The sequence below is a fragment of the Caretta caretta genome, chromosome 9 (assembly GCF_965140235.1).
Source record: "Caretta caretta isolate rCarCar2 chromosome 9, rCarCar1.hap1, whole genome shotgun sequence".
Classification (NCBI taxonomy): domain Eukaryota; kingdom Metazoa; phylum Chordata; order Testudines; family Cheloniidae; genus Caretta; species Caretta caretta.
This window is the reverse complement of record NC_134214.1, coordinates 77077289-77090637: the sequence shown is the minus strand read 5'-3', so window position 1 is coordinate 77090637 and position 13349 is coordinate 77077289. Positions and strand designations below refer to the sequence as shown.

Below are 13349 nucleotides of genomic sequence, written 5' to 3'. Positions count from 1 at the left end.
CATATTACAAGTAAACTTGAACTGACCATAAATGCCACCCCTACCTCTTTCAACAAAAAGAACAGGAGTACTTGTGGCACCTTATAGAGACTAACAAATTTATCAGAGTATAAGCTTTCGTGGGCTACAGCCCACTTCATCAGATGCTTAGAATGGAACATATAGTAAGATACACACACACACACACACAGAAGGTGGAAGTTGCCATACAAACTGTAAGAGGCTAATTAAGATGAACTATTATCAGTAGGAGAAAAAACCCAAACTTTTGTAGTGATAATCAAGATGGCCCATTTAGATAGTTGACAAGAAGGTGTGAGGATACTTAACATGGGGAAATAGATGTCAAAAGTGACATATGACCTGCCTTAGGTCTTGTATAGATTAGGGATAAAGAGATGTGACAGCACTTTAGCTAATATAAAACTAACTAATGGTGTAGACAATGCATCATATACTTTAACATATCCTAATCTGATTGAATTGAAATCTTGGCTCCCTTTAGGCTCTAATTTGATTGTCTTAGCACATGCTGAAATATATATACTACCTTGCCTATGCCAGACTTAAAATGTGCACGTGTTAGTTAACACACCTTTAAATGCTAATTTAGGCAAGAATTTAGGATGAAACAAAGGTTTTAGGTGAGCACATAGATAAGCAGGAACATAAAGAAGGACTCAAAGAACTACATCAGACAATTAGGACCAACTGTGAAACAAGCAGCAATGCCCTATCCTGCTGGATCTTCAGGCCATCTGCCAGAGGCAAGCATAGGCTAAAATTTGGGATTTATCCACAGGGAAAGATCCTAGCTGATAATGGATGCAGAACACCTATAGCCTTCTTGTGGTATCTGGAAGTAAATGAATCCAATATCTCTTAGGCTCCATGGAAATGTTATCCAAGGGACTAAACTTTTCAGTATCCACTCTTCTGGTTGGTCCAAAGGCCTCTGAAATTATTATTGTCACATGAATTGTGTTGGTAGTAAAGTTGTTTTCCCACCATCAAAAACAAGATATCACTGATTCTAGATTAAGACTGCATCTAGTCAGAAGTTAAAGAGATAATGAGGTGGATCTCCTGAAACCCCATTCAAGTCAAAGAACAAACAACTACCTTCCTTTTCCCTCTTCCCCACCCCCTCTCGAAGAGCTTCACTAGCTGCTGAGTGATATAACAGAAGAGACACTAGATGACAGAATATATGTTCTGATGAAAGAGGCAAAACAGGTACTTGAGAAGTAACCAGAATTCAGCAGAATAAGCAGAGGACTTAAATTGGTTTAAAATTAGATTTGTCTGTAACCGGATCCCCTCTGACTGCCACCTCCAATCATAGTGTTACATCAAAAATGTAGGTTACAAAACATTGGTGCTATAAAATAATGATAGCATATTAATTATCAATGGACTCAAGGAGAAAAGCCCACACTAGACTTACACTGGCAAAGACAATTGAGACATTAACTGATTTGCTTCTTATATACAGTCCTCAAAGTAAATCATACAAAATTAACACTGCTTTTAAAACACCAATAATTTCCAACTAAACCACATTACTAAAAATATATAACACTCATGTACTTGTAGACATTTGCACATTACATATTAACCTTCAGAAATCAACATACTAGTCTGTAAAACTCTCTCAAATTCTAAGCCCTGTACAAAATTAAATTAAGTTGCTCCTGTTAACACCTAATGCATGAGAAGGAATTAAACACATCAGCAATATTACTGTATAAAAAGTTTTACAGTTCACAGTTAAAACAGTTTCACAGAAGAGGACAGTACGTTTTATCCTGCTAGTTCTATCAAGATCCTCTACTAGAAGAGCTGGCTATTAGAAGTCATCACAGCATTTCATAGTTTGCAAAGCAGAAATTGTGGCTGTAGGTTTGTTACTTATACCAAAAATATTTTGAAAGGCTCCTCAATAAAAGATAAAGCAAACTGACCAAGTAAAAGAAAAGTATTTTTTCAAGAGAACGAGAATGTGTCAACTCATGGATTATTATGATAAAAATCTGCTGTGATGTGACTCTAAACCAGTTGTAATTATACTGCCATTTGACTATTAGGATTTTTTGGAAAAAAATATAGATTACCTTCTTCAATTTAAAGGAACATAATGAAAACACTTGTCATTTGTGTATTGAATGTTTGTTTTGAAATATGAGTGAATTTCTCTCTAAAAATAAGTTTTCTACATCAAATGAACGAAGTATATTCACTAAAGGTAGATAAATCTAAAAGTAATGGCAAAGTTTCATGGATCTATTGAACTTAATTAGGAAAACACTCAGTTTGACAAAGGAGATTAATGAATACAATAAGGGTTTCAGCTACAATTTTATAGTTTGGCATTGGTACAAGTCAAGGCCCATTATTCCATTCTACTAATGCAGAGACCAACATTACCACCATTTGTTTACTTTTGTACATCTTTCAGAACTGCAAGGTGAGTCCTCATCTTAACTGGGCTGAGAAAAAGATTAGAAACCCCAAATTTTGTTTCAAAAACTTGGTTTCTACCATTATTTAGGCCTTCCACGGTGGTCACCCAAATCAGTTGAGCTGGACAGTATTTAAATACCATTTCCACAATATTCCCACTCCACTAGGGTCAAGGCATAAGTTCTCTATAGCCTAGGAGCTGTTTATCTCAGATATTACTTTTTGGTCCAAATATACTAATTTCATGAGACTAAACAAGGAGTTTTAGTTCTGAAAGATTTAGAATAATGAACATTCACCAGATTTTTTTTTTTTTTAAATCACCATCAGTAAAGTTTTGGGTCACAGCAAACAGAATCCCCTTTACATCTGATAATTTTTTCTTTACTATTGTTCCAAGGTAACTATAATTGAAAACAAGTAATCTTTTTTTCCAGTTTATTCACGCTGTGTATTGCCAGTGCTTTATGTAGTAATATGCACGGTTAGTCCCATGCACCAACATCACTTATGAAGTGATCTGGGGGAGCTAAAAATACATTTCCCCTCCAAGTCTTGCAAGAGGGTCTTCTGCTGTAAAAGCAAAAGCAAACAAACTAAAGAGGCATTAGGCAGGTGTGTGCACAGACACAATGGGAAGGGGGACCTGAGCATGCAGGTTGATGGGTTCTCAAGGCTTGCTCAGAAAAACTCTTTTATGCATCCCTGGGTAGCTGAAAAAAAGACGGTTACTCACCTTTGTAACTGTTGTTCTTCAAGATGTGTTGCTCATATCCATTCCAATTAGGTGTGAGTGCGCGCCGTGTGCACGGCCGTCTGAGGATTTTTACCCTAGCAACACCCCTTGGGTCAGCTGTGGAGCCCCCTAGAGTGGCGCCTTCATGACACTAGATATATACCTCAGCTGACCCAGCGCCCCCTTAGTTCCTTTTTGCCGGCTACTCTGACAGAGGGGAAAGAGGGCAGGTTTGGAATGGATATGAGCAACACATCTCAAAGAACACCAGTTACAAAGGTGAGTAACCATCTTTTCTTCTTTGAGTGCTTGCTCATATCGATTCCAATTAGGTGACTCTCAAGCCTTACCTAGGCGGTGGGGTCGGAGTGAAGTTCTGTGGATTGTAGGACCACTCTACCAAATGCCTCATAGTGTCTGGCTTGTCGGACTATGGTATAGTGAGAGGTAAAAGTTCGTACTGAAGACCAAGTAGCGGCTCTGCAGATCTCCTGGATTGGGACCTGGGCCAGGAAAGCCGCCGATGGGGATTGGGCCCTTGTAGAGTGAGCGGTGGGGTTGGAACACCAGCCAGATCATAGCAAGCACGGATACAGGAAGTGATCCAAAGAGGAGATCTGCTGGAATGAGACCAGGAGGCCCTTCATCCATTCCACCACTGCGACGAAGAGCTGGGTCATTTTCCTGAACAGCTTTGTATGCTCAATGTAGAAGGCCAGGGCCCTACGAACATCTAGGGAGTGTAGCCGTTGTTCCTGACGAATAGCGTGCAGTTTTGGGTAAAAGCCAAGAGGAAAACGTCCTGGTTGATATGAAAGGTCGATACCACCTTGGGAAGAAAGGCCGGGTGAGGTCATAGCTGCACCTCGTCCTTATGGAAGATCGTATATGGTGGTTCCGAGGTAAGAGCTTTGAGCTTGGATACATGCCTTGCTGACACGATAGCGACGAGGAAAGCCATTTTCCAAGAGAGGTATAGGAGGGAACAGGTGGCCAACGGCTCAAACGGGGCCCCGATAAGCCTGGAGAGGACCAGGTTCAGGTCCCACATGGGGACTGGCTGTCGTACCTGTGGGTACAGACAGTCCAGGCCCTTAAGGAACCTGCTGACCAGGGGGTTGGCATAGACAGATCAGCCATTCGCTCCTGGGTGGAAAGCCGAAACGGCCGCCAGGTGAACCCTGATGGATGATATCACCAGGCCCTGCTGTTTCAGGCTCAGGAGATCATCCAAAATGAGACGCACGGACGCCTGGGTGGGGAGGGCGTGCTGCGGTGAGTGCACCAGCATCAGAATTGCTTCCATTTAGCCATATATGTGGCCTGAGAAGAAGGTTTCCTGCTACCCAACAAAACCTGCTGTACCAAATGAGAACAGAGTAGCTCGGAGTGGCTCAGCCATGAAGCATCCATGCCGTGAGGTTGAGGGATCGTAGGTCGGGGTGACAGAGGCTGCCATGATCCTGAGTGATTAGATCCGGAAAGAGAGGCAGCGGAACTGGGGCGTCCACCGAGATCTCCAACAGCGTGGTATACCAATGCTATCTGGGCCACGCCGGGGCAACCAGAATCAGTCTTGATCTGTCCCTGCGCACCTTGAGAAGGACCCTGTGTACAAGGGGAAATGGCGGGAAGGCATAAAACAACCTGCTCATCCACGAGAGTAGGAAGGTGTCTGAGAAAGTCTGGGGAGTGGCCCTGGAGGGAGCAAAATGCCGGGCATTTCCGGTTGCTACGCGAGGCAAACAGGTCGAACTGGGGAAACCCCCACTTTCGGAAGACTGACTGGATGACATCGGGATGGAGCGACCACTCATGGGATTGGAAGGACCTGCTGAGGTGGTCTGCCAACATATTCTGGACCCCTGGGAAAACTATGCCACCAGCTGAATAGAGTTGGGCTATGCAGAATTCCCACAGTCAAATGGCCTCTTCACAGGGGGGGGAGGAACAACTCCCCCCCTTGCTTGTTGATATAGAACATGGCCGTGGTGTTGTCTGTGAGGACTGCCATGCAACAACCATGCAACTACTCCTGGAGGGCTTGGCACGCAAGATGCGCCACCATCAGCTCCCGAACGTTGATATGGAGAGAGAGATTGGATGGGGCCCATAGACCTTGCATCTGGATGTCCCCGAGGTGGGTGCCCCATCCAGGGGCTGACGCATCCGTGACAAGGGACAAGGAAGGCTGAGGGGTGTGGAAGGGGACTCCTCCATATACTGCCCTTGGGTCTAGCCACCACTGGAGGGAGGTCAGGACCCCCTCCGGAACAGTGACCACCATATTCAGGCTGACTCGACCTGGGCGGTAGGTAGACAGATGCCATCCAGGCTTGAAGAGGGTGGAGCCGTAGTCTGGCATGTCTGGTCATGTATGTGCAGGAAGCCATGAGTCCTAGAAGACTCAAGCACATTCTTGCCGTCGAGGTTGGGAAGCTTTGAAGGCTCCTGATGAGGCCTGACAAGGCTTGAAAGCGAGCATCCGGAAGGAGGGATCGAGCCTGCATGGAATCTAGGACCGCCCCAATAAATTCTATCCTCTGGGTCGGCTCTAGCATTGACTTCACCAATCGAACAGGAGGCCTAACCGTTGAAATGTGTCTGTGTTTCAATTCAATCACGAATTGAAGGTGAGCCTGCACCTGCTCTTTGGTGCGCCCTCGGATGAGCCAGTCATTGAGATACAAGTATACCTGTATCCCTTATCGATGAAGGAAGGCTGCCACTACCGCCATACATTTAGTGAACACCAGGGGGGCCTTGGAGAGGCCGAAGGGAAGGACAGTGAACTGATAATGTTCACGGTTGACAACAAAATGGAAGAAGCGTCTGTGAGCTGGATGAATCGCGATGTGGAAATACGTGTTCTTCATGTTGGGGCGGCATAACAGTCTCCAGGGAAGATATAATGGTGCCCATGCAGACCTTCAACTTTACCATGAATTTGTTGGAGTCCGTACAAGTCCAGGATAGGCCGAAGCCCGCCCTTTGCCTTGGGGATTAGGAAGTAACAGGAGTAGAACCCCCACCCCTTAGCTCCCTTGGAAACTCCTCCATCGCCCCCATGGCAGGGAGCGACTGCACCTCCTGGATAAGCAGTTGCTCACGAGAGGGGTCCCTGAAGAGGGACGTGGAGGGAGGGTGGGGAGAATGAAAATTGGAGAGAGTATCTCCTTTCCATCGTGCAAAGAACCCAACGGTCCATGGTTATGAGGGACCAGGCACGGTGGAAATGGGATAAACGATTCAAGAATGGGGTAGGATTCTGAGTGAGGTCCGGTACACCATCCTCAGGCGTCCCTTCAGAAGTTTTGTTTGGGACCCGCCGAGGGCTTGGAAGGACCTCGGGCCTGGCTGGATTGGTGGTTGGAGGGTTTTCTCCTGCCACCGCGCCCGTCTCCTATAGAAGTCCTGCCTTGGCCGAGGAGGAGGGTAGGAGTGTTGAGGCTGCGGTTTAAATGGTTTCCGCAGGGTAGATGGTGTGTGCATCCCCAGCGAACGCATAATGGCCCTAAACTCTTTGAAGCCCCGAGTGTCTTGTCTGAGAACAGGCCCCCTCCATCAAAGGGAAAATCCTGCAAAGTTTGCTGAAGCTCTGGTGGAAAGACAGAAGCTTGCAGCCAAGAAATGCGCCTCATTGCTATCCCTGAAGAGAAGGTCTGAGCAGCAGAGTCCACGGTGTCCAATGTGGCCTGCAAAGTGGTTCGCGCAACCATTTTGCCCTCCTCTACCAGAGCCCCAAACTCTTCTCTGGACTCTGGAGGAACCAGTTCCTTGAACTTCATCATGGAGTTCCAAGAGTTAAAATTGTATCGGCTCAGGAGAGCCTGCTGGTTTGCAATCCAGAGCTGGAGCCCCCCTGAGGAGTAGACTTTGCGCCCAAATAAATCGAGGCGCTTGGCCTCTTTCAATTTAGGTGTTGGGGCTTGCTGACTATGATGCTCCTTCTCATTCACTGAGGCCACCACCAGTGAACAGGGCTGTGGGCGAGTGTAGAGAGAATCATACCCCTTGGAGGGAACGAAACACTTCCGCTCCTCCCCCTTAGCACCTCCTCTGCTTGCAGGTTCATGTTCTGCGCCACCCTGCGCAAGAGTTCCTGGTGGGCGCAGAGGTCTATCGGGGGTGGGACCCGATACAGCAGTCCCCGCCACAGTCTCATCGGGCGAAGATGAGGATGCCGCCACGGGAGGGAGAGGATCATCCAGGGCCTCTTGCTGAGCTGTGTCCCGCTGCTCCGGTCCTGCGACCTCAGTGTTCGGGCCAGGAGCTGGAGTTGAAGGAAGAGGAGCTGGCGCCTGTAAGGACAACGCCACCGTCTCCATGCCTCTGGGAGCAGGACGGCTGGAAGAAGCCTCAGGCACTTGCGACTCGGACAGGGCCGAGCGAGAAGCCCCAGAGGGAACACCCTGGGCCTGGTGGTACACCCAGGGTGTCCAAAAGGGCCACTGGGTGGACCCTTGAGCAAGCCCCTCTTCTTGCGCTTGCCACTGATCCGCTCCGAGCCCAGACGGCCGTGATCCGAGTGGTGGCGGTCTGAGACCCTGCCTCAGACCTTGATGAGTGAGAGGCGGAAAGCGATGGCCATGGTGGTGCTGAGTGAGTCTGCGCTGAATCATGTCGATGAGACAAAGTTGATCAGTACTGCAAAGCTAGAGATTGGTGCCAAGATGGAGAAGAATGGTGCCATGATGCTGGGGAGTGGTGTCTGGACCTAGATCGGTGCCGGGACCTGGACCGGCGCCTGGATCTGGACCTGGGTCTCAACTATGATGACCGGCGTCTACTCCTGGATGGCGACCGGAGCAGTGTCAAGACCAGTGCCAGAGTGGTGCCGCGAGTACGACTGCCGCCACGATGGAGAGCGGTGCCAGGACTGGGAATGGTGCTAAGGCTCAACCGACAGTGCCAGCGGGTGAATAAGAGTCAGCTTGCCCCTAGATGGTGCCACGCGGACAGCTGGCAGTGCCTTGGTCTGTTGAGGGGATGCTGATACAGTCAAGGCAATCAGATCCCTTGCCGCCCCAAAGGTACCTGGTGTAGATGGCAACTGGACCTCAACCACGCTGTGAGTTGGGGAGTCCAGACACACCGGACTCAACAGCTCCATCCTCGGTGCCAGAGTCAACAGTGCCGAGGCCGTCACCTGTGTCCCCAGGCACTCTGCTGCGGGACGAAGTTCTGGATCCGGAAAGGGTGGTGACTGCTGAGGTGGGTCAGCCTTTTGTGGCTTCCAGTGCCGCTTCTGACCAGGTGAGTGAGAGCAGTGCCAGACTGAAGATGTTGGTGCGGTGCCGCGGCGGTACCGTTCCTGTAGCTGAAGCTGGGGCGCTGCGTACCAAAGCGGTTGGCACTGGGTCTTGCTGCGCTGCTGGAGGCTGAGGACTTAAGAGTCGCCTCCATAAGGAGCTGTCTCAAATGAAAGTCCCGCTCCTCCTTAGTCCGGGGACGAAAGCTGTTGCAAATCCTGCACTTCTCCGCCTGGTGAGATGCCTGAAGTGTCTGGGGGAAAGAGTTGTGGGGGTCACCCGTTGGCATGGGCTTGGAGCAGGATCTGCAGCGCTTAAAGCCCAGAGCTTTGGGCATGAGCCCAATCAAGTACGGTGAGGAGCGGAAACCCCTTTTTCCTCCCCACTAATACAAACTACTATACTATAACTATTAATCTATAGCAATAGAACTATTAATCTATAGCAATAACAAACTATGAACAAACTGTAGGGTGAACACTAGGGAGAGTGGAGTAGCAGCAAAGCCAAGCTCCACAGTACCAACGACTGTCATTGGTGGTAAGAAGAAACTGAGGGGGCACTGGGTTGGCTGGGGTATATATCCAGCGCCATGAAGTTGCCACTCCAAGGTACTCCACAGCCGACCCACCAGGTATTGCTAGGGTAAAAATTCTCCGATGGCCGAGCACACAGCGCGCACACACCTAATTGGAATCGAAGAACCAAACCTCCTCCTTTTAAAAATGCCTTTGAAAAATATTTCCAGACATGCTATTCAAAGAAAATTTGATTTTTGAAATTAGTCAGTTTGAAAATAAAAATAAAAAAATCATGTTCATTTGAATAGCTTTGGTGTTACTTCAAATATTGCAGGCAGTTCTGATCTCCACAGTTTAGGAAGAACACAGAAAAAGTGTAAGATAGAAGGCCTAAAAGAGGAAAAAAAGATAAAGCAAAAGGAGGAGTAAAGACTCCTGCTACTTTCTTACCAAGTACTCTTGCACAAATCACTAGCATTTTGTCTCAGCTTACACTTCAGCAAAAAGAATAAAATATTTAACTATTACACTGAAGTGTTAAGAGGATAAATGTTGATAAAGAGAAAGACTTTGAAATCCTTTCAGAGGTACTATAAAAGTGCAGAAGACATAACCTGAGGAAAGATCTAGGGAGTATTTACATTGGCCAGGAAAAGATGAAAAACAAACACAAGTATGAGAGGATGACATCACAGACTGATATAAAAGAAGAAAGTATGGGAGACAGAAGTCTCATTTATCTGCACTATGGTTAGCTCAAGTTTAAATACAGTGCTGCAAACAATGTGCTTCAGCTATATTCCAGAGGGATCCCCTCAAGGAAAAGCAGACCATGCTTATTAAGTCTTTTGACTCTGTCATCTAGTGCCTATTGTGATTGTTTACATCACCTGGACATCTATTACCACCGAGAACTAAGACTAAAGCAGACTCATGGCATGGGGACAAATAGGCCAACTAAAAGATAACCTCCTCCTAACAATGCTCAGATCCCATATCGCCATCATTCTACACGGTTGCAGATTTTGTCACAGTCAGTCAAAAGGTACTACTGACCTGCTTACATCACATAGCTGAACTAGACAATTGCAGTACAATTGCTTTGATAATTCCTTTCCAGACCCAAAGAACTGATGGGAAACTACTTGCTCCCCAAAGCCCTCACTAGTGTAATCCCAGCGGGATCTATCTTGTCCTACATGAGAGCTCTTGGAGAGGTGATAAGCAACACGGATTTCATTGGCAACAATACATTGATGACATCCAGCTGTATATAGTTCCCTACAGGTGCCAATATTGGACACCCCAATGCTTATAAGAGATAAGAATTTGGATGGCTCAAATGAAACCTGGGCAAGACCAAAATCATGTTGGCTGGGAGAGGCAAAAGTTGTGAAAACCAAGCTGGAACACTGACCTCCCCTCCCACCTAGTTTCTCCCACCCCACCCCCCAGTGAAATCAGTTATGTAACGCCTTGGGGTCCTATCAGGCTAATCATTAATCCTGGATGACAATGTAGCAATAGTGTAAAGAAATGCCACCTTCTCCACCTTTAACTTATGAGAGGAATAGATGAAGTCTCCTACAAGAATCTGGTCAGTGAACCACTCTTTCACAATTTCCTAGAAACAGAAAATTAATCTACTATATCTTGGTCTAAAGGTTTAATCAATGCAGACATACAATCGAAAGCATATGACTCTTCTACCTATAACCATTGCTAGCTCCCAAGTCCCTTGCATCAACAGTGTAAGATTTTGTTTCTGATTTTTCAAAGCCATCCACGTGGGTCATGGGTTGACCTAAGGCAGCTCTGGGATAATGCATTTAACAGGTAATGTCCTGAGTTTTGTTATCTAGTCTGGAGGTGATGCATAAATTAGGTCTCAGAGTTAGTGTTTTGCTTGAGGGAGTCTGGCAATGGAATGAGCTCCAAAAGGAGATTCAATTAATTTAAAACGAGACTACCAATTTTTGAACATGCTGCAAAATTCCTCTTTTTAATAAAACTTTTTCACATATCTGGAGAGCTTTAATACTTAAACATACAAACAAAAATCCACATACTCCAAATAGAACTTGCTAGAATCTGGCAAGGGCAAGAACAGATTTCTCTATGATTTAGATCAGGGGTGGGCAAACTATGGCCCGGGGGCCGCATCTGTCCCTCTATACGTTTTAAGCCAACCCTCGAGCTTCCGCCGGGGAGTGGGGTCGGGGGCTTGCCCTGCTCCATGCAGCTCCTGGAACCAGCGGCATGTCCCCCCTCTGGCTCCTACACTTAGGGGCAGCCAGGGGGCTCTGCATGCTGCCCCTGCAGCTCCCATTGGCTGGGAACTGCAGCCAATGGGAGCTGCAGGGGTGGTGCCTGTGGAGGGGGCAGCGCACAGAGCTGCCTGGCCACGCCTCCATGTAGGAGCTGGATGTGGGACATACTGCTGCTTCTGGTAAGCGCTGCCCGGATCACGCATCCCTGACCTCCTCCCATGCCCCAACCCCAGCCCTGATCCCCCTCCTGCCCTCGAACCCCTCGGTCTCAGCACAGAGCACCCTCCTGCATCCCCAATCCTTCATCCCCAGCCTCATCTCAGAGCTTTCACCCCCAGCTGGATTCCCTCACCCCCTCCCGCACCGCAACCCCCAATTTTGTAAGCATTCATGGCCAACCAATTTCCATACCCAGATGTGGCCCTTGGGCCAAAAAGTTTGCCCACCCCGATTTAGATTATGGACCTGAATTATCTGTGCTGGGATTAGATACTACAGTGAGAGGCGTCATAGGAAACTAAGATTTTTCACATGTCAACACAGATCCCAAACAGTCAGATTATAACTACTTTGGTAATGACTGATCTGGGAGTAAATCAAATCTGTGAGCTAAAGGGTGAAAGGCTCTGTATTCCACTACATATATCCATGATCATACAACTGGAATGTCTGGAAGCAACTATTGCTCTTACTGAATAGTGGTAGCACTTGTGGAATATGACTATCAAACTCATCAATCAGACTGGTATTAAAAGAATTCTCTCCAACTTACATTAGGTTTTCCTACTGCCAATAAAAGACAAATATTGCTAAGGTTTTCAAAGCCATCAAAGGGAACTGGTCAGGCAATTCCCATTTGTACTGGAATTGGATACCCAAGTCAAAAGGCATTTTTGAAAATCTCAGCCTTTGTGCACAAATCAGACACCTGATATACTAGATCTGTCTTGTGAAGGAAACCATGATTTCTACAGCTATTAAACAGCTTTAGAAATTGTCTTTCATTTTTATTAGGGATGTGATGAGCAGTAACTTCTGATGCAAAAGCACAAAAAACTGTAAATTAATTCTTACCTGAGATACATAACCAGGAGGCACAAATATCGGAGGCACAGAACCATTTGGTGACACCATAGGAACATGTGCCGGACCTGAAAAGGAAAAAAAAGTGTAAGATTTAAAAGTGTTAGCACTTTTTACCACAGTGGGTATTCCAAATTTTACACAATCAGAAATCTCCCCACCCCTCCCCACTTTTATTTGATGGCCTAAAGGTAAGCACTCATTCATTTAAAAAAACGTGGCTAAATTACATAGGCTGCCCATCCACATTTATCCACCCATCTTTAGACAACTGAATTTAAAATGGGACTTAAAAGTTAGGAAAATGGTAAGCAAATCTTAGTGTGTACTTTTTCCATTTAAAAAACCCAAAAAATATTTTAACAGTGTTCATCAGCAGATATAAAGTCACCTCTGTTCACAGGAGTGATTCGCGTTCACTCAAAACAGCGCGTGGAATACAATTTTCATGTCTCACTAAAATGTTTGGAAACTTTTCTGTCATACTGCCCCATATAAATGCTCCACTTGGATGTATACTACTTGGGTTTATTAAAAACACACCTGTGGATAGGAAATAATCATAACCGCTTTATGCTCTCACATACTAGATATTACTTAAATATCTGTATAGGATAATGCTGGTTTTCTTATCTTTCTGATGTGTAGATTTAAAATATAAAGTAACATTACTTATTACTCTGGCTATCTGCACTTGTAAAAAACAGCAACCATTTTTGTTAAGAGAATACAACAATTATTTTCAGAAAGCTGATCTTGGAAGTATTGTGCTATATAATATAATCATATGAAGCACATTTTTAAACCAATGTTGAAATCTGCAGACTTGCCATTTGCTACTATGGAAAAAGGTCTCTGTAACTACATGGATATTAGTATTCACTCCTGAATAGCAACAGGCTACAAATACCACAGTGTTAGAACATAAAAATGGCCATACTGAGTCAGACCAAAGGTCCATCCAGCCCAGTATCCTGTCTACCGACAGTGGCCAATGCCAGGTGCCTCAGAGGGAGTGAACTTA

At 46.1% G+C, this 13349-nt stretch overlaps 1 protein-coding gene across 4 annotated transcripts in view; it reads right to left on the bottom strand.

Moving 5' to 3' along the window:
- Positions 1 to 13349, bottom strand: part of LOC125642363 (fibronectin type-III domain-containing protein 3A) — an 87422-nt gene that overhangs the window by 36956 nt on the left and 37117 nt on the right. For all 4 annotated transcript variants that reach the window (XM_048863591.2, XM_048863590.2, XM_075132455.1 and 1 more), the window contains exon 4: positions 12317 to 12393. In XM_048863591.2, coding sequence (XP_048719548.2) covers positions 12317 to 12393 — 77 coding nt within the window. The remainder of the gene's footprint in view (positions 1 to 12316; positions 12394 to 13349) is intronic.